At 38.8% G+C, this 18616-nt stretch overlaps 4 protein-coding genes across 7 annotated transcripts; 2 read left to right on the forward strand and 2 right to left on the reverse strand.

The window, feature by feature from the left end:
* Positions 1–394: 394 nt before the first annotated feature.
* LOC126788330 (G-type lectin S-receptor-like serine/threonine-protein kinase At4g27290) lies at positions 395–3871 on the forward strand. The gene is made up of 7 exons (XM_050514305.1): positions 395–1747; positions 1902–2024; positions 2146–2285; positions 2369–2579; positions 2715–2952; positions 3040–3190; positions 3283–3871. The coding sequence occupies exons 1-7, from the start codon at positions 472–474 to the stop codon at positions 3583–3585; spliced, it is 2442 nt and encodes an 813-aa protein (XP_050370262.1). The 5' UTR covers positions 395–471; the 3' UTR covers positions 3586–3871.
* A 1593-nt stretch (positions 3872–5464) lies between these two features.
* LOC126788333 (G-type lectin S-receptor-like serine/threonine-protein kinase SD1-1) lies at positions 5465–8983 on the forward strand. Of its 2 annotated transcripts, none has more exons than XM_050514308.1 (8): positions 5465–6481; positions 6696–6812; positions 7135–7292; positions 7364–7574; positions 7693–7930; positions 8009–8159; positions 8230–8608; positions 8851–8983. In XM_050514308.1, the coding sequence occupies exons 1-7, from the start codon at positions 5914–5916 to the stop codon at positions 8578–8580; spliced, it is 1794 nt and encodes a 597-aa protein (XP_050370265.1). In that variant the 5' UTR covers positions 5465–5913; the 3' UTR covers positions 8581–8608; positions 8851–8983. The 2 variants fall into 2 exon arrangements, with proteins under 2 accessions (XP_050370265.1, XP_050370264.1); XM_050514307.1 differs by having other exon boundaries at positions 5466–6481; positions 8845–8982.
* A 74-nt stretch (positions 8984–9057) lies between these two features.
* On the reverse strand, positions 9058–11392 carry LOC126788332 (uncharacterized). Its single transcript, XM_050514306.1, has one exon. It carries the CDS (start codon positions 11062–11064, stop codon positions 9067–9069), a length of 1998 nt encoding a protein of 665 aa, XP_050370263.1. The 5' UTR covers positions 11065–11392; the 3' UTR covers positions 9058–9066.
* A 493-nt stretch (positions 11393–11885) lies between these two features.
* On the reverse strand, positions 11886–14866 carry LOC126785891 (cysteine-rich receptor-like protein kinase 44). Of its 3 annotated transcripts, none has more exons than XM_050511563.1 (7): positions 14232–14866; positions 14011–14136; positions 13401–13546; positions 13080–13290; positions 12757–12994; positions 12519–12669; positions 11886–12434 (listed from the first exon to the last, which is right to left on the reverse strand). In XM_050511563.1, the coding sequence occupies exons 1-7, from the start codon at positions 14821–14823 to the stop codon at positions 12126–12128; spliced, it is 1773 nt and encodes a 590-aa protein (XP_050367520.1). In that variant the 5' UTR covers positions 14824–14866; the 3' UTR covers positions 11886–12125. The 3 variants fall into 3 exon arrangements, with proteins under 3 accessions (XP_050367520.1, XP_050367522.1, XP_050367519.1); XM_050511565.1 differs by having other exon boundaries at positions 12757–12940; positions 13401–13549; XM_050511562.1 differs by having other exon boundaries at positions 11887–12434; positions 13401–13549.
* Positions 14867–18616: the final 3750 nt, after the last annotated feature.

The raw sequence follows: 18616 nt of genomic DNA on the forward strand, positions 1-18616 counted from the left end.
TCAAATGCAAAATGTGGGATTTATATTCTCAACACGCCCCCGCACGTGTGGCGAATTTTTAAACCATACACGTGGACAACATTTTGGGTGACGTGGAGTCCGTGTGGCCATTTGGGCTTCACACGTGGACGTGAGTAATCCGCTCTGATACCATGATAAAGTGATCTGGGGTTCACATCCAAAACCAATTGGCAATGGATGGAGTGGCTCAAACTCTTATAAACCCACAGGCTAGGTTTCATTCCCAATGTGAGATTTATATTCTCAACACCGAAAAGTCACCTAATCAGCTATACTGGTTTTCAGCAAGGACCAACTGATGTCAATAGATCCACCCAAGTCAACTGCGTGTAGTTCATATACTTCATAAGTCTTTGTTTTATCATAAAGACACCCACCTATAGCTTTCGATCACTAAAATTGAGCTACTAAGCTCCACACACCCAGGAAGCTAGAATTCCATGTGAGAAGATGAACTGCATCCTCTGCTTCCTGCTTCTCTGCATCTGTTTCTGCAAACTTTCAACTGCAGCTGATACCCTTTCTTCATCTCAGAACATCACTGATGGCAAGTCCTTGGTTTCCCCAGGTGGAGTGTTTGAACTGGGTTTTTTCACCCCAGGCAATTCCAAATCCCGCTACTTGGGAATTTGGTACAAGAACATCCCAGTCCGAACCGTCGTTTGGGTTGCGAATCGTGGCTCCCCGATCAACGATTCCTCAGGACATTTGATGATCAACACCACCACCGGGACTCTGGTTCTTCTCAACAAGAACAAGACAGTTCTTTGGTCATCAAATTCGACGAAACAGACCCAGAATGTTAGTCCTGTGGTTCAGTTATTAGACGATGGCAATCTCATTCTCAGAGACGAGAAAGAAGGAGCCAACTCCGCAAACTATCTGTGGCAGAGCTTTGACTATCCGTCCGATACTATACTACCGGGGATGAAGCTGGGATGGGACTTGAGAACCGGGCTTAACCGGAAACTAACAGCGTGGAAGAGTCCAGATGACCCATCTCCGGGAGACTTCACATGGGTGATGCTGCTGCATAAGTATCCTGAGCCAGCTATGTTCAAAGCGGGTAAAGAGTTTTTGAGGAGCGGTCCATGGAATGGTGTTTTATTCAGTGGAAAACCGAAACAGGCGCTCCCAGCTATAAACTTTAGCTTCTTCATGGATGAGAATGAGATATACACGACACTTAGAATGGTGAATAAGTCAGCATTGGGAAGGATGATGCTGAATTTGACTGCAGATTACTACCGCCAGTTTTGGATTTGGTCCCAAGCAGACCAAAATTGGACACTCTATGCATCATTTCCTAGGGACCCTTGTGACAGTTATGCCAAGTGTGGAGGAAATGGAAACTGTGTGCTTAGTGCATCCCCGATGTGTCAATGTTTAGACAGGTTCAAGCCTAGATCAGTGGATGACTGGAGCTTAAATGATTTTTCGTTAGGATGTGAGCGAAAGACGCCGTTGAGGTGCAAGAATGATGGATTTGTGGCATATCCGGGGCTGAAGTTGCCAGATACAACGCGTACTTGGATCGACAAAACTATGAATCTCAAGGACTGCAGGGCCAAATGCTTGTCTAATTGTTCGTGTTCGGCGTACACAAACTTGGATGTCAGAGGAGGAGGTAGTGGTTGTGCAATCTGGTTCGATGATCTTGTAGACTTGAAGCAGATGCCGGGTGGTGACCAGGATATTTATATCAAGATCTCAGCTGCCGAACTAGGTATGAACTTAACAATACCTAGTGATACTTTATTTTTAAATTTCTTGGGTGCACAAGTCCATTTTCTATTTGCAAGTTTTTATTAGTCCTGTTTACTCTTGTAGACATTAGCTTATGCAGGTTTTAATTTTTAACTCTGTTTGTTAACATGAAGGGGGGAAAGATGAGAAGTGGAAGATAGGAGTAATAGTTGTATCTGCGGTTGCCGTAATTCTTGCGATTCTCTTATTTGGCTATTGTTACATTCTCAGACTTAGACACAGGAAAAGCTTTAAAGGTAAAGTCACCTATCTAGATCTGTCAATATTCGTTTTGCTTCATGTGATGGAGCCATGGAGGTCAACTAATATAAAGAAAAGCTTGCTGATTGACTTTTAGTGCTTGGTAACCATATTAAGGTACTCAAAACATCATTGAAGAGCAGAAGGAAGAAGACCTGGAACTACCATTGTTTGACTTCTCAACAATAGAGACTGCTACCAACGGATTTTCAATCAATAATAAACTTGGAGAAGGTGGTTTTGGACATGTGTACAAGGTAATATAATCTGCTACAGAAGAACCATACCTGTACTATGAAATTGGCAACTAATCTTCATGCAAATTTTGAATAATCTTCAGGGTACGCTAATAGATGGAAAAGAAATTGCAGTGAAGAGGCTTTCAAGAAGTTCTGGACAAGGAATGAAAGAGTTCAAAAATGAAGTAATATTGATTGCAAAACTCCAGCACCGGAATCTTGTAAAGCTTCTTGGTTGTTGCATTCAGGGAATTGAGAAACTGCTGATCTATGAATACATGCTAAACAAAAGTTTGGACTCCTTTATTTTCGGTATGATCACTTAAGAGTTAAAACTCTGAATATTCTAGCTGATTTATTTCTTCCCTTTATTGGTAATCTTAATGTCACTAGGCAGTAGGCACTGCATCATTTTCTTCTGACAATTCAATTATCAAAATATCTCAGATGAAGTACGAAAGAAATTGTTAAACTGGTCTAAGCGCTTCCACATCATCTGTGGAATTGCTAGGGGGCTTCTCTATCTTCATCAAGACTCAAGATTGAGGATTATACACAGAGATCTAAAAGCAAGCAATGTGTTGCTTGATCGTGAGATGAACCCCAAAATCTCAGATTTTGGTCTTGCTAGAACTTTCGGTGGTGACCAAACTGAAGGAAACACAAACAGAGTAGTTGGAACATAGTAAGTGCATCTTTCTTTTTACGTTGGCATGCTATCATATCTATTTGAATTCTTACATGCTTAATTTTTTCCCTTGACATTCCATAGTGGTTACATGGCTCCTGAATATGCTATTGAAGGGCAGTTCTCAGTAAAATCCGATGTCTTTAGCTTCGGTGTATTACTGCTGGAGATTATCAGTGGAAAGAAAAGTAAAGGGTTCTATCACTTGAATCACAACCTTAATCTCATCGGAAATGTAAGTTTGAGCGCAAGCTTCCTTTCCTAGTATTGCAATGCATAGATAGACAACGATTGACAACTATATATATATGCTCAAAAATGTTTTAGGCATGGAGGTTATGGAACGCAGGGCGGCCATTAGAACTGATAGATGAAGGGTTCGGGGAGTCCTGCAACTTATCGGAGGTGTTGCGATGCATCCATGTCAGTCTCTTGTGTGTGCAACAACAGCCTGAGGACAGACCTACAATGGCAGTAGTAGTTCAGATGTTATGTGGTGAAAGTGTCTTGCCTCAGCCTAAAGAACCAGGGTTCTTCTCGGAGAAAGATTTGGCTGAAGGAGGTTTTCCCTTTCTTAACAGCGAAATGTCTTCTAATGGACTAACCGTTACCCTACTCGAGGCTCGTTAAGGATCATTCTATTGTATCATAGATTTTATGCAGAAGTTTACTACAAACTGCGTAGTTAGCCATAGGCCATAGCATTAGGCCGGTAGTGGTGCACTGTGCTGCAAACGCAATATGTAAACTTAAAAGTCATGACCACTCATGCATGGGCGGTTTATTAGCAGTAAAAATAGCAAAAAACAGTATTAAAAGTTGTCAAGGGAATATTAAATAGTAAAATAGTCTTTGTCCCATAGTAAAAATCTTTTCATTTATTTACTCTTTTCTCTTATTAAGTAGAACTCTAGTAGTAGGCCGTTGAATCTTCAAACAAAGAAATAGCAGAAATTCTTGTATGCGTGTATAATACAATAATGTAATTTTAGTTATTGAAAATAATTTATATTCATGACCCACCGTGTATTTATATGATTTCTTCTTATTTAAACCGTTCAAACCGTATGCGAAAATACACGACGTACACCAAAAATACTCTAAAGAAAGAGTAATGGTAGACGAGTCATATTAAGGTACCATTTAAAATTTAAATTCCACCTAATCCGACCTAACAATCAAAGTTGCTGACGCCTTTGGTTGAGGAGGCCGACGTTTCTGGGTTAATCTATTATACATCAATGTATGTTATACATTTCACATCCAACGGTTGACAATGGATATTATTTTTCTGACCTCACTCACAAAACAATATCGACCGTTGGATGTGAGATGTATATCATACATTGATATATACTAGAATTTTCCGACATTTCTAGCCAATATGTACCCACTACATGGCACTCTCAATTGAGAAACAACTCAATTGGAGATTGAGATTATGATTGATATTTCGATGTTGTTGGACACGAGACCACTGTCTCTCCACTCCCATGTCATCGTGATTCCGCCATCACTTGGTCTGGAAAAGCACAGGACTCCTCATCCATGTTTCTTTTTAGAACAAAAATAAACTTACAAAGGGCGACAGATAAATAAAGTATCAAATAAAAAAGCCATATTGACTTGAGGAGGAATTCTACTGCTCCAGCGAGTAAGGGAAATAAGATAATGACCCATAGAAGTAACATCATCTGTCAAGAAGTTAGCTTCTTTGAATAAATGCCTGAAGGAGATATCAACGAATGATTCCGCGAGGGCTTTCACATCTCTCCCAAGGGATTTGAGATTCCAAGGAACTGAATGGGAACATTTGAAACAGCTAAAACCCTAGTGATGGGGAAAAAATCACCCTCCACTTCCTTGAGATGGCAATTAGAGGAAATAGCAGCAATACAACAATCTCTTAAGACAGAACATTCAACTTCTGTAACCGAGGCATTACGAGAACTAGAAACAATGGGGTTACCATTGTGAACTCTCACAACGTGCACGAAGATTTTTCATGTGCCAAAGTCGCATGTTTGTATATGTATGTTTGTATGTTTATGTAACCCCACCTCGGATTTTATGTTTGTTGGTATGATTGTATCATTTGTATGCTATCATTTTCTTGCATGTCTAGATTTCGAAGAGATAAAATACATACAAGTCTTCTTAGGCATTGACATTAGATCATTTGGTTGTGCCTATATTTCCAAGGTGTAATAATAATTTACTCTGGACACTTGACCATGTAAACTTGATATTGAAATCTAACCCATCTTTTCATACCTGTGATATTCAGCCTTGTAAATATTAATTCGAGCTGCTCAAGTCTTAAGTAGCTGATTTTTCTTGTGCTTCATAACCTGTTCAGTCAAATGATCATTGATCATACGAATGGCCACAAAGTATCGTACTTAAAGTTCTCATGACATTTCTTCTATTATCAAGTCTTAATCCTATACACCAATGACCTGTTATGAGTCTTCCAAGTCTTTCTGCCACAATAACGATGCAACCCCATCACCGACTCTCTCACAAACAAACAATCACCCCTATTGGGTCTTCTTCATCCGTGCAGTGAAATAAGAGTACCACAACCACAAGCTTTCCCTCTGTTCCCTCTCTCCTCGTTCGTTGCTTTTCTTCGAGTATTTGATGTAAATGATATTCATTTTCTCCAACTGCTTCTGTTTGCGTAGGAGATTTTCCTCCCCAGAATACCACTAGTCTTTCCCAGCATGCCCCATCCGGCCTTTAATCGATTCCTGGATGGCCAACAAGTGTGTTCATATTTAACAGTGGGCCTTTAAAGTCAACAAACGTGTAGTTTGGAGTCTATGCCCCTTCTAGATGGATGTTTACACTTTACAGTTTACAGCTCTCGTGTAGTCCTCTCCTCCCCACCTCATCTGCAACTTGTGAAACACTGTTAAACTACCCAAGTTGTAATCAGCTGGTGTTGCAGCCCAAATGGGCATTCTTTCATTCATTGTGATCGGAGTTTGCTTTTCACTCTTTCCGTTAAAGACCTCAACTTCAGCTGCTTCCATTCCCAACCATGCCGGCTATGAATTGGGTTTCTTGAGTACCCTAAAGGGTGTTCAAAGGAGGAGTCTTTTGGCTCCAACTGACTATTGTGACAACAATGGCCTTTGTGGCCCGTATTCAATCTGCAACATCAGTACTTCACCGGTTTGCAATTGTTTGGAAGGGTTTAAGCCTAAAGCACCAGATGAGTTTAAAAATGGGCAAAGTACAGGCGGTTGTGACCGCATTGAAGCTTTGAACTGCCAAAATAAAGATGATGGGTTTGTGAAATATGCTGGGGTGAAGTTGCCTGATGCTATAGATTCTCTGGTTAATAAGAGTGTGAGTCTGGAGGAATGCAGGGGTAATTGTTTGAACAACTGTTCTTGTGTGGCTTATGCAAGCTCCACTGTCAATAATTGCACTATCTGGTTTGGTGATTTGGTCAACATTAGGAAGCTTTCCGATGGTGGAGAGGATTTATATGTTCGAGTGCCTGCGTCAGAATCAAGTATGTGCAAACAGATACTCTTAATACCATATTTGCTTATTGGATCATATAGAAAATTGTTATTAACAGTCGTGTGTTACACTATCAAATGTTGATTGATGACTGCATTTTTTTTTCTTTTTGTACTTCTGCTTATCTTTTCGTTCTTCTTTTGATTCTAGCTGTAACTTTAGAGACCCTGATTTGTTTTGCCCTGTTGAAAATAATTGTGTAGAGGCAAACCACTCACCTACGGCAAAGATAGCGGGGATCGTTGCATCTGTTGTTGCGGTTGTTATTGGAATGCTGTTGGTTGCTTATTGCATTCACAGGAAGAGAACAAAGTTCAAAGGTATTGCTTCTTTTTATGATGCTCTTGATGCATGTTGCTATATCAGTATTTATTATTCAATTAGGTGTATCTGCAAAGCAGTATTCTGAGCATGATCTGTTATCACATAGAATTCAAAAGTTAACAGTCACCACTTTTCATCAATTAAAGAGAATTTGGCTCCGGTATAAGAAAAGCTGAAGAGATTTACTGCTTTTATGTGATAAATGTATATATATATATATATATATATATGTAATTACTTGACATGTATTGGCTTTTAACTTTAGTTTGATTCAGAATAATTGCTGATAAATAAATTTTTATTCTTTCATATTGGTAGAGAAAATTGGAAACAATGGAACGACAAATCAGAACTATGACAGACAGAACGAAGACATAGAGCTACCAATATTTAGTTTGTCCACAGTACTCACTGCCACCGATAACTTTTCAGTCAACAAGAAACTTGGAGAAGGTGGCTTTGGGCCTGTATACAAGGTATCAACTTTAAACATTAGTGAAACAGTTATTTGATCAATATGCTAGTCTTATGTACTGGTAAATTTCAGGGGAGTCTAGTGGATGGTCAAGAAATTGCTGTGAAGAGACTATCACTAAGTTCAGGGCAAGGAACAACTGAGTTCAAAAATGAAGTACTTCTAATAGCCAAACTTCAGCACCGAAATCTTGTAAGACTCCTAGGTTGTTGCATTGAGGGAGAAGAGCGGTTGTTGATTTATGAATATATGCCCAACAGCAGCTTGGACTTCTACCTTTTTGGTTAGCATCCTTCAAAACCAGCTATATTTTGTTACAGTTATTCAATAGGTGCTGAAACTCTTCAATTTTTCTCATATGAGAATTCATATTGGAGTAACATGAGCTTTTAACTCGCCAGATGAAAATCGAGCAAGACAATTAGCTTGGCCTCAACGCTTTCACATTATCTGCGGGATAGCTAGGGGTCTTCTTTATCTGCATCAAGATTCCAGATTGAGGATTATTCATAGAGATCTTAAAGCAAGTAATGTTTTGCTCGATAAGGAGATGAACCCAAAAATCTCGGACTTCGGTATGGCTAGAACATTTGGAGGAGATGAGACTGAAGGAGTTACAAGAAGAGTTGTTGGAACCTAGTAAGCATGCATTTTCTTTCCTGCTTGACGTCTATCAGCTTCTTAATTAACATATTTAGTTTTTTGTGAATACTACAGTGGTTATATGGCACCCGAATATGCAATTGATGGTCAGTTCTCTGTAAAATCGGACGTTTTTAGTTTTGGCGTTCTATTGTTGGAATGTTTAAGCGGGAAGAGAAGTAGAGGATTTTATGATGCTGTTGATGGCCTTAGCCTCATTGGATGTGTAAGTATCCAGTAGTGAAATTGTTTGCTTGTGTTTGATCTTGTGACTTATAAAAGTGTAATGTCTTTAGGCTTGGGAACTCTGGAAAGAAGGAAGATCTGCAGAGTTGATTGATGATTGCTTAAGGGATTCTTGCAATCTATCAGAAATCATGTGTTGCTTCCAGATTAGTCTTTTGTGTGTGCAAGAGCTTCCTGAGGACAGGCCAAATATTTCAAGTGTGATTCTCATGTTAGGGGGTGGTTCTGCCTTGCCTCAGCCAAAAAATCCAGGTTTCTTTGCTAAAAAAAGTTCATCCGAAGCAGATTCTTTTTCATGTAAGATTGGAACAACATCCTCAACTAACAATGAAACATCTTCAAGTAAGAATTATTCATATTCAACATACGAGTCTACAATGTCAGTATTGGAGGGTCGATAAGATTCACTGGACAGCAATTTTGTAGCATGTAAGTTTCTTGATATATTGTCGAAAACAGTGTTGATGGAAATATTGGAATTACATAACAAGTTAAATGATTTTTGAAATGCACCTTTAAAATCTGATGGAAGTAATGTAATGTTGTCAATGCATTTCTTGGTAATTCTGTTGCAATAACAATTCCAGGCTTTAAGTTCTGGGGATTGCTCCAAGCTTTGGGAGTACTTTTGAACTAATACTAGATTTTGGTTCTATTCTGGGCAGGAACAGATCATGTTGAAATTCTGAGACCTTAGTGGTGGATTCTGAGAGCCCCAGATCTGTTAATGGTAGGTAAAATGGGAACATATGTAGCCTGTGCTAATCTGTTTCTGCTGCTAAAAGATACTGTAAATAGCTCACAACACTAGCAGAAAGAAAATTGAGATTTCAACATGATTCAAACTCTACTGAAATTAATAACATAAGAGACAATCGTCATACATGTCAAAAGAATAAGACCCTTTTTTTCCCTTTCCTTGTCCTTCTCTCAACAGCCCTTAGGATAAATAATCTCAATATGAGCACAATTGTATCTCTAGAACCAATAGTATCATCTGTTTTTAAGAGATGATCAGCATTAGCACCAGAGATATCAGAGTCGGTTATCATGAATTCCGAAGGGCTTCCATAAGGAATTGAAACGAATGTGTTGGGTGAAAACTTCTCAGCCACCACCACACTAGATTCGGAGCTGCGCTTAATGCTGTAAGCTCCCCTTTTAATGGCCAAAGTAGCAGGTTCCCATATGTCAAGAAACCCGGTGAACTCAAACACTGGAAATGATCCATGACCCTTTTGAAGAATCTTCTGTATCTGGCTCTGCATTTCAGGGTCACAAGAGATCTTCTTGTGATCGTTTGCAAACACCTTCACAAGCTCTCCTTTTCGCTTTCTGTCATCCAGGGGCTGAACTTCAATGGCAAGGGATGTATCGACATCATCAGCGGTGAGAAGATAGTTTGGTTGCTTTGCTCCTTCAATGTAGTTTACAGATCCATCTGGAAGGTGGCGTACCCACTCAAAGTTACAACTGGTAGTTCCATTAATGGAGTATCCAGATGCTTGGAGCTCATGTCCTGGTAATGCTTTACCTGAAATTTGGAGACCCTCAATAGCTGGCAAATTATCATCCTCTACAAACAGATCTTCATGAACTGGTGATAAATACTGGGGATAAGATGAGCTGGGATAGTAAGGAGACATTCCTCCACTCTCATTGTATTCTTCTTCATGATCATCGTAATATGTGTTTGTTTGCATCTCAGGCTCACGAAACTTGACCTGTTTACTAGGTGTTGTATCGTCTCTATATCGATTCGCGTCAAGTCTAGCAATAGTAGGCTTAGAAGGAACAGCTCTGGCTATAGGGTTCCTGTTTTCAGGTTCATTCTGTTCCATACACTCTATGTCAACACCACCTAAACCGCTCCCAAGGCCAATTGATTGATCCCAATTCATAACGGCTGTCTGCGTCCGATGAGGAGCATCAGGGGCCGGAGAAGCTGCTACATTCTCATGGGGGGAGGGTGACTGCGTAACCATTTCTAGCCTATCTTTTCTTTCCAATGCTGAACCAATGGAATGAGATGGAAGTGCCTGTTGAGTATAATTAGTCCTAGACTGATTGAAATCCGACTGTAAAGGTCTTACTTGATACTGAAACTGCTTCATTTTCGACTCTGTCATAATAAGCTTCTCCTGCAAATGCCTAAACAAAATCTTTACACTGCTAGAAATAGACTGAGCATCATGAACCTGCGGCTGTAACGAATAGTCTGTCAGAATCGGCAGCAATGCCGAAACGAACGTCGTCCTCTCCTGCTGCACATCCTGCAAAGCATAAGCCAGGCGTATGTTCTCTTCAATTATATCTTGTCTATACAACATAGCCTTGGAAGCGGAATCAGCAAGATCCTGCTGCTGCTGATCAAACACCAAGCGCATATTAGTAATCCGGCTCTGCAGACCATGTTTCTCGCTCTTAATCCTCGCTTCTTGCATCGAGAAATTCGCCAGCTGCCGCCGCAGCTGCATGATTTCTTGCTCATTCTCATGAATCTTAATCACAACAACATCCTCCTCGCCGGAACATCGGTTCAGTTGCTTCATTCCTTCCCCGGATTCTTCACCCTGCGGCGGTAAATGATCATATTCCCCTTCCGTGCTGGTTTCGGAATTTGCATGCGATCCAACAGCCTTAGGTGACTCCAGAATCTGTTTACGTCTCTGGAGCTCCAGAGTCTTGTATTCGAGCTCAGACCTCAACCGGATGTTCTCTTCGACCTGTTGCTTGATGGTGGCCTCCGCAGCTTCGACAGCCTTCATCACCTGAAACAAGTCACTGTCATCGGTGGGTCCTGTGGAGCAGATCGTATCAGGGCTCGGAGTCCTCGCCAGCCCTGAGAGTTTCTCCGCCATTCTCCAGTCGACTCCGTTCTCCATGTCTTTTGTGGTCAGTTGTTTTACGTTCGAGCTAGTTGGTCTTTATTCGATTCGCCGGAGTCTCTGCGGAAATTGGTTTCGGGGTGTGAAGGGAATTGATGGGAAGTTTCAGAAAAAGGGGGCTGTTGATTAATTTGGTTTTGAATTTCGTTGTTTAAGGAGGGAGGGTGATGACCAGGTCTCGTAACTTATATTGGACGGAAGGCCAGGTCCACCAGAAGACCCAACAAAACACAATCGAACTTTCCTTAACATTGCCGTCTTGTCTTCACATTAATAATCATTGCAAAGATTTCATCTTTTCCAATGAGAGCTTCTGTACGTCAGCGGCGCCGGCCATGCGTCAGAGGTAGTGGGGGGCAGGCTTCCGATTCCGATGAAGGTTATCCCCAAGACGCCTCACTCTTGCTGTTAGTTTTTACTTGTAACTCTTAACATTGTACGTGTATGTTGAAATTATGTTTGTTCGGTCTTCACATTATGAACTCTGGACTCTGGAGAAATGTGACTAATTTGAGATTTAAAAGAATATAAGTTTAAAATTGATGGCATAATACTATATGATGATGAAATATTTATATATTAGAGTGAATTGGTCATGAGTTTCTGCAGTTTGGAATTACTAAAAGAAGCTGTAGAGCATTCGCTGAAATGGTAATACTAATGGTATCCGCAATTTTAGATTGTCATTCTCAGTTTGGATGATTCGTCATGCATGTTCTGTATATGGTCTCTGGCCTCAATCTGATTTATCTTATATCCATTTCAAGAAAATCCTGATGCTATCCCATACGAACTCACTTTAGCACTGGATGATAATATGACTTCTGATAAAGTCACTCCTGATAATAACAGGCAAAACTTGGCCCTGTGATTGATGTGAACATCATAGTATTTCCTTGTGTTATGACTTATGAATATACAGTACCATCATAATTTTCAGTGGATGCGGAAAGACAGTGTTGGTCATTCTGAGATCTTTAATCTTTGAAGGTACTCTTTCTTAGTCCGCGCAGATGAACACTACTTACAAGCTAGATGCTACTTGAGAATCTTGAGTATTATCGAGCTTCAATGGTTATTGAACATTCATTAGTACTCGAGAATGTTTGATTCTTACTTGAAGATGAATCTGCTTCAGATGATGAATATTTTCCGACATATAGACCTGGCCGTTTAGGTTGAGGCAAGGCAGTCTCACCACCTAGCATCAGAATCACCGACGCCATCATTGGCCTATCTTCAGGAAGCTCTTGAGCACATAAAAGACCAATATGTATGCAATGCAATGCTTCTGAGAGATTGCATGATTCCCTTAAGCATTCGTCAATCGCCTCTAAGGACCTTCCTTCTTTCCACATCCTCCACACCTAATCAGTACAAATATACATTTATCTCCACGAAATTTCTTTCGACAAAATTAACTAATGCTGAATTCAGAGGTTGACACTTACGTGTCCAACTAGATTAAGGTTGTCTTTCGGATTATGAAACCCTCTACTTCTCTTTCCAGTTACTGTCTCGAGCAATAAAATCCCAAAGCTGAAAACATCGGATTTCACAGAGAACTGCCCGTCAATGGCATATTCCGGTGCCATGTAACCGCTGTAGAATACCATACAAAACAAAACATAATACTTCATTAAGAGACAAGCATTTTATAGAAAGAGATCTGATAAATGTAGTACTTACTAGGTTCCAACAATTCTGTTTGTTACTCCTTCAGTCTCATCTCCTCCAAAAAGCCTAGCCATGCCAAAGTCTGAGATTTTTGGTTTCATCTCATCATCAAGTAACACATTGCTTGCTTTAAGATCTCTATGAATAATCCTCAGCCTGGAATCCTGATGCAAATAGAGAAGACCCCTTGCGACACCTTCAAAAATTTGGAATCGCTGAGACCAATCCAACAGCCTATCTTGGGTTTGATCTAGCAAGTGTATGAGATAAAATTATTTAGTGCTACATCTAATTATCTAAACCCAAATGCATAAGTAAATTTCAAGTATCCAAACCAAAAATGTAGAAGTCCAAGCTTCTGTTGGACATATATTCATAAACCAGCAATTTCTCTTCCCCCTCAATGCAACAACCAAGGAGCTTTACAAGATTTCTGTGCTGAAGTTTTGCTATGAGTATCACTTCATTTTTGAACTCCGCAGCACCTTGGCCGGAAGTTTGTGAGAGCCTCTTCACTGCAATCTCTTGGCCATCTTTTAATATACCCTGCGAAATCCCATTAGCATAAGGATTATCAGATTATGGAACTAAAAACAAACGAAGTAGTCAAGGATATTCACTGTTATTATCGTGCATGCATACATCTTCAAATATACCTTGTATACTGGTCCAAAACCACCTTCCCCGAGCTTCTTGTTTGACGAAAAGCTATCAGTGGCATTCATAATTGTGGACAAACTATATAGTGGTAGCTCTAGGTCCTCATTCTGTTCATCATTCTTCTGACCCATGATTCCCATTTCTACTGATATAAGGAGAGCAACCTAAAACATCAGCTTCTCAAGTATAATACAAAAGAAAGAAGATGGTTTTTTTTTTACTTTTAAAAAGAATGAGGCTTGATTCATTTGATCTTAATTGATATCTTCTTTTTTGAAAGGGAGAGAGGCGACCTTAAATAGGTGCCTCGCTAATTGATATCTTCTTTGGTTAAGTTCATAAATTAATGTTATGGTCTTATGGATACATTTTGACTAAGCTTTGGAGTCTTGTTCTGAATTATTCCAGAGCTTATACAACTGCTTCAGTTACCAAAGGCTATAAAAGGAACTTCTAGACCTATATTAATTAATTTAGCTCCAGATATTACAGAAGTTCCCGGGAATTATGTGTAACGCCATCATCGAGCACCAACTCTACTTTCACCATATCATCCTCAAAACTTAGACCAAATGTGCAAATAATTTGTTAGAATAGAAATAGTACCTTTCTGTTTTCTCCCCTTTCTTCTAATGCAATAGAAGGCTAAGAGCACTAAAACAAGGCAAACACCAGATGCAACTGTCGCTATAATAACCTTGAACTTAGATCGATGATCCGTGCCTTCGTTGTCTATATAAATAGAAAAGAAATTATAGTCTTGCTACAATCAGAATTATCAGCATTGAAGAACATAGTGGAGGGGACGATAAAAAAAAATCACATACTTAACTCCGAAGCAGGCATTCGAACATAAAGATTCTCCCCTCCATTTGCAAGTTTCCTAATGTTCAGAAGATCACCAAACCAGATGATGCAGACATTGACATCAGAGCTTGCATAAGCCATACAAGAACAGTTGTTAAAGCATTTCTCCTTGCATTCGTCGAGACTCATACTCCGGTTCACCCTAGAGTTTGTGCTCGCCGGTACTTTGACCCCGTCATATTTTACAAACCCATCATCCTTTTTTGGGCACATCAATGGAGTAACACGCACACAACCATCCGAGTTTTTCCCAAAGCTCCAGTTCTCTTCTTCTTTGGGCTTGTATCCCTTTAAGCAGCTGCAAACTGGCGAGTCACTAATGGCACACAGTCCATTGGGGCCACATCTACCTTCACTGTCACATATATCTCCCTGAGGAGTTGATGCTAGAAGACTCTTATGAGAAACAGTATCTTGGGAACTGAAAGAACCAATCTCAAAGCTGCCATTTTTGTAAACCAAGAAGCTACCAGCTGCTGCTGCAGTTGAACTTCTGAAGAAAGAAGAAGACAAGTGTATCAGAAGGAAGGTGAAAGAAAGACCAGGGGCCATTGTTTTCCGGACAAGCAAGTAAAATTATGCATACTATCTGAAAGGAAAATAGTACAATTAACGATTATTAGTCTCAGTAGTTGTTGCAGATAGGTTTAACATGAGATATGAAAACGGAAGATCTAGAAGGTTATTGACCAGCGTGTGCCACAGGTAAGGTGACTTTTATGGTCTTCTGTAGGCCATGGTACTTGTGAAGTTAGGTATAGTTTGAAGAGCAACATTGAAATATGATGTCTGTTGTCGAAAATATCAGAAATATTTGGATTCGCAGTCGGGAAGATAATGCTGGTGTGATTTTACTGGTCATCAGGTCATCTTAAGGTCTTCTATTTAAGATTTTAAAGGGCTAATTGTAGAATTGTATTTTCTTGATTGAAACTGATTACAATATACAAGATTTATAGGATGATTCATAGCCTATTACAGTATGGAATAAACAGCAATAAAAGCTATAATTACAAAGAATCATAACAGTATATCAATTACATATTCAATGCTATAATTTGAGAGTACAGAATGATAGGAAGTCTGACTTTGGGTCAACAGCTTCACCAAAAAATTAAACTCTCGATATTGCCCATGTAAAAATTGATTGCCAAAATAAAACATATCAAGAAAGGTTAAAACTGTTAAAAAGCAATTTTTTTAATAAAACCAGCATCTCACAAATACTTTTTGTATCAAACACAATTATATAAAATAATTATACTTTAACAAAAAAATTATAAATAATTATTTTATGCTATTAAAAAATAACTGGTGTGATGCACGGATATAATTCATAAATAACACGTAAATCGCACGGATACCATATATGTTTTATTCAGGCATGAAAAACTGGATTGGATGTCATATAGGTAGCACTAAGATTATCACAATGCATTATAATTGGAAATTGAATGCGCACACCAATTCAAGTTCCTGAAGTCATGATAGCTGGCTAGTAGAATATTTTCTTTATCCGATAAACAACATAAATACCTAGCCAAACCAAATGGTATCGGACAGTTGGCTACTAGAATTTGTCTTAGACCCCATCTACTTTTATTTATTTATCAAAAATGATATGTATATGTAAAGCATTTATTATTTAAAAAAAATATTTAAGTTTGACACTCAAAAGATATGGCATATGAGGAAGTAAAATGACTCTTTTTCTTTGAGTGGATCTTACTATTTGTAACATAACAAAGTATATATTGTGGAAAATTACCACAGTATAGTTTATTTAATTGACAATTTTATATCATTTGGATTATGAGTTCAAATCTCACTGGCTTTGAAATAGAATGAGGACCATTGCAGAAAATGAGAAAGGTATATTTTGCACCCCATAAGGTAGGGCTCGTCAACGGGCCAAACTCGGCCCGTTACTCATGGCCGGGCTTTAGTATATTTAGATAAGTAACATATGGGTCAAGTATTTTCACAAATATGAAAATCCAAGCGCGCCCACCTAAAGCAGGCATTGCGGGCTTTTACGGGCTGTGCCTTGCGGGCTTGTATTAGAAAAAAAACACAATAATCTTATTTAAGGGCTTGGAATAATAAAAGAATTCTTGGAAAACATTATTAAAAAAAGTCACAAATAAAATTCTAGTTTCGAAATATTGTTGATCGACACCAATAGATGTGATCGTTTTATATATTTAGGGACCCTATAAAAATTTCGTCCGTTTTGGACATGGTTTAACCGTCCATACCTACGGTCAACCAAAAAAGAGGTATTTTGACATATTAAAACCTCATTGATCGGGGTTTTGCCAAATGGGTTTCCTCGTTGCGACCGTGTACGATTGGTGACAAAAATTATGTGATTTCAAATATGTAACAGCTTTCGGCATTCGCATCTTGGTAATAGGTCCTCATTTAGGGCATATTAGTGGTGTTTTTTGTTTACCGGAAATTCCGACGGTCAAATGAGGTCCAAATTTGATGAAATTTTATAGGGTTACTAAATATATATACCGATCACATCGGCTGGTATCGATCGATCCTGAAAAGTTTTCTTCATATATAGGGATGGCAATGCGGAGGGTAGGGTCAGGGGATTGAAAAACCATACACATGCCCAAGTCTATTTGCATCTTTGTACTCGCCCCGATCTCTGTAATAAGATATTGGGTATTCCTCGTACCCATACCCTTAAGGATTCAAGTTTCCATACCCGCCTCAATACCCATTATTAGTAATTTATTTTAATATAAAAAATTCTAATAAAGTACACAAAATATTTTAAAAAAACAAAATAAAAATCAATATCATGATAAAATTATCTCATTCTGTCAAAAATTATTGTACATGCAAATAATCACAAAATATATTTTGATATTTTTTTATTTAATTTGTCTATTAATTTATTTGAGTGAATATATATATTAATTCATTATATTAAATATATAATACATTATTGGGTGGGTAAGGGGATGGGGATCGAAATACTATCCCCGCCCCTTACTCGTTTCTGATATCCGAATAGCAGGGATCCTCGTACTCATTATCCGATTATACCTGAAACACTTCCCCATTAGGGTCGAATACCCTTGGGTACCCTGCCCGCTGGGTATTTTTGTCATCCATATTCATATAGTCGTTTCATGATGCGATAATTTTATTATAAACCTAATATAAAGGTTATGATACATTAGTGGACACTTCAGTGATTGACAACTCTAGTTCGAAATATGGTCGATCGACACCAGCAGATGTGATCGGTATATATATTTAGGGAACCCGTAAAAGTTTTGTCCATTTTGGACATGGTTTGACCGTCCGTACCTACGGTCAACAAAAAATGTGTTTTGACATATTAAAACCCCTATTGACCGGGACTTTGCCAAATGGGTTTCCTCAATGCAACTGCACACGTTCGGTGAAAAAAAATAGTTGATTTCGATATGCGAACGGCTTTTGGTGTTCGCATCTTGGTAATGGGTCTTCTCTTATGGCATATTAGTGGTGTTTTTTTTGTTTATCGGAAATTCCAATGGTAACACGATGTCCGAATCGGATGAAATTTTTACAGGGTCACTAAATATATATATATTGATCACATCGACTGGTGTCGATCGATCCCGATAAATTTCCTTCATATAGTTGTTTCATAATGCGATAGTTGTATTCTAAATCTAATATAAAAGGTTATGATACATTAGTGGACACTTCGGAGATCGACAACTCCAGTTTGAAATATGATTGATCGACACTAGCAGATGTAATCGGTATATATATTTAAGGATCTCGTAAAAATTTCATCTGTTTTAGATATGGTTTGACCGTCCATACCTACGGTCAACTAAAAAAAAGGCGTTTTGATATATTAAAACTCACTAACTGGGGTTTTGCCAAATGAGTTTCTTCATTGGGACCTCGCATGATTGGTGATAAAAATTAGTTGATTTTAGATATAGAAATGGCTTTCGGTGTTCACATCTTAGTAATGGGTCTTCCCTTACGGCATATTAATGGTGTTTTTGGTTTACCGGAAATTCCGACGGTCAAACGAGGTCCGAATTTGATGAAATTTTTACAGGGTCATTAAATATATATATATATATATATCAATCACATTGGCTGTGTTGATCGATCCCGAGAAGTTTCCTTCATATAGTTGTTTCATAATGCGATAGTTTTATTATATACCTAATAGAATATGTATGTATAATATTTTATTACTTGGCTGGATTTTAACGACCGGGCCAGGTTTCACACCTCTAAACTAAGCCCTACTCTCTACTCTTTCTGGCTTTCTTACGGGTTGGGCCGGGTAAAAGCCCATCGAGCTTGCGGG

Source organism: Argentina anserina, chromosome 3, assembly GCF_933775445.1.
Source record: "Argentina anserina chromosome 3, drPotAnse1.1, whole genome shotgun sequence".
Taxonomy (NCBI): Eukaryota; Viridiplantae; Streptophyta; class Magnoliopsida; order Rosales; family Rosaceae; genus Argentina; species Argentina anserina.

Coding starts and splice junctions, on each gene's coding strand:
- LOC126788330 (XM_050514305.1), top strand. CDS start 472: ATGAACTGCATCCTCTGCTTCCTGCTTCTCTGCATCTGTTTCTGCAAA. Junction 1,748..1,901: donor GATCTCAGCTGCCGAACTAG/GTATGAACTTAA, acceptor GTTAACATGAAG/GGGGGAAAGATGAGAAGTGG. Junction 2,025..2,145: donor ACACAGGAAAAGCTTTAAAG/GTAAAGTCACCT, acceptor AACCATATTAAG/GTACTCAAAACATCATTGAA.
- LOC126785891 (XM_050511562.1), bottom strand. CDS start 14,823: ATGGCCCCTGGTCTTTCTTTCACCTTCCTTCTGATACACTTGTCTTCT. Junction 14,137..14,231: donor AATGCCTGCTTCGGAGTTAA/GTATGTGATTTT, acceptor CTATTTATATAG/ACAACGAAGGCACGGATCAT. Junction 12,435..12,518: donor ACCTTAATCTAGTTGGACAC/GTAAGTGTCAAC, acceptor TGTACTGATTAG/GTGTGGAGGATGTGGAAAGA.
- LOC126788333 (XM_050514308.1), top strand. CDS start 5,914: ATGGGCATTCTTTCATTCATTGTGATCGGAGTTTGCTTTTCACTCTTT. Junction 6,813..7,134: donor GAAGAGAACAAAGTTCAAAG/GTATTGCTTCTT, acceptor TCATATTGGTAG/AGAAAATTGGAAACAATGGA. Junction 7,293..7,363: donor GCTTTGGGCCTGTATACAAG/GTATCAACTTTA, acceptor GGTAAATTTCAG/GGGAGTCTAGTGGATGGTCA.
- LOC126788332 (XM_050514306.1), bottom strand. CDS start 11,064: ATGGAGAACGGAGTCGACTGGAGAATGGCGGAGAAACTCTCAGGGCTG.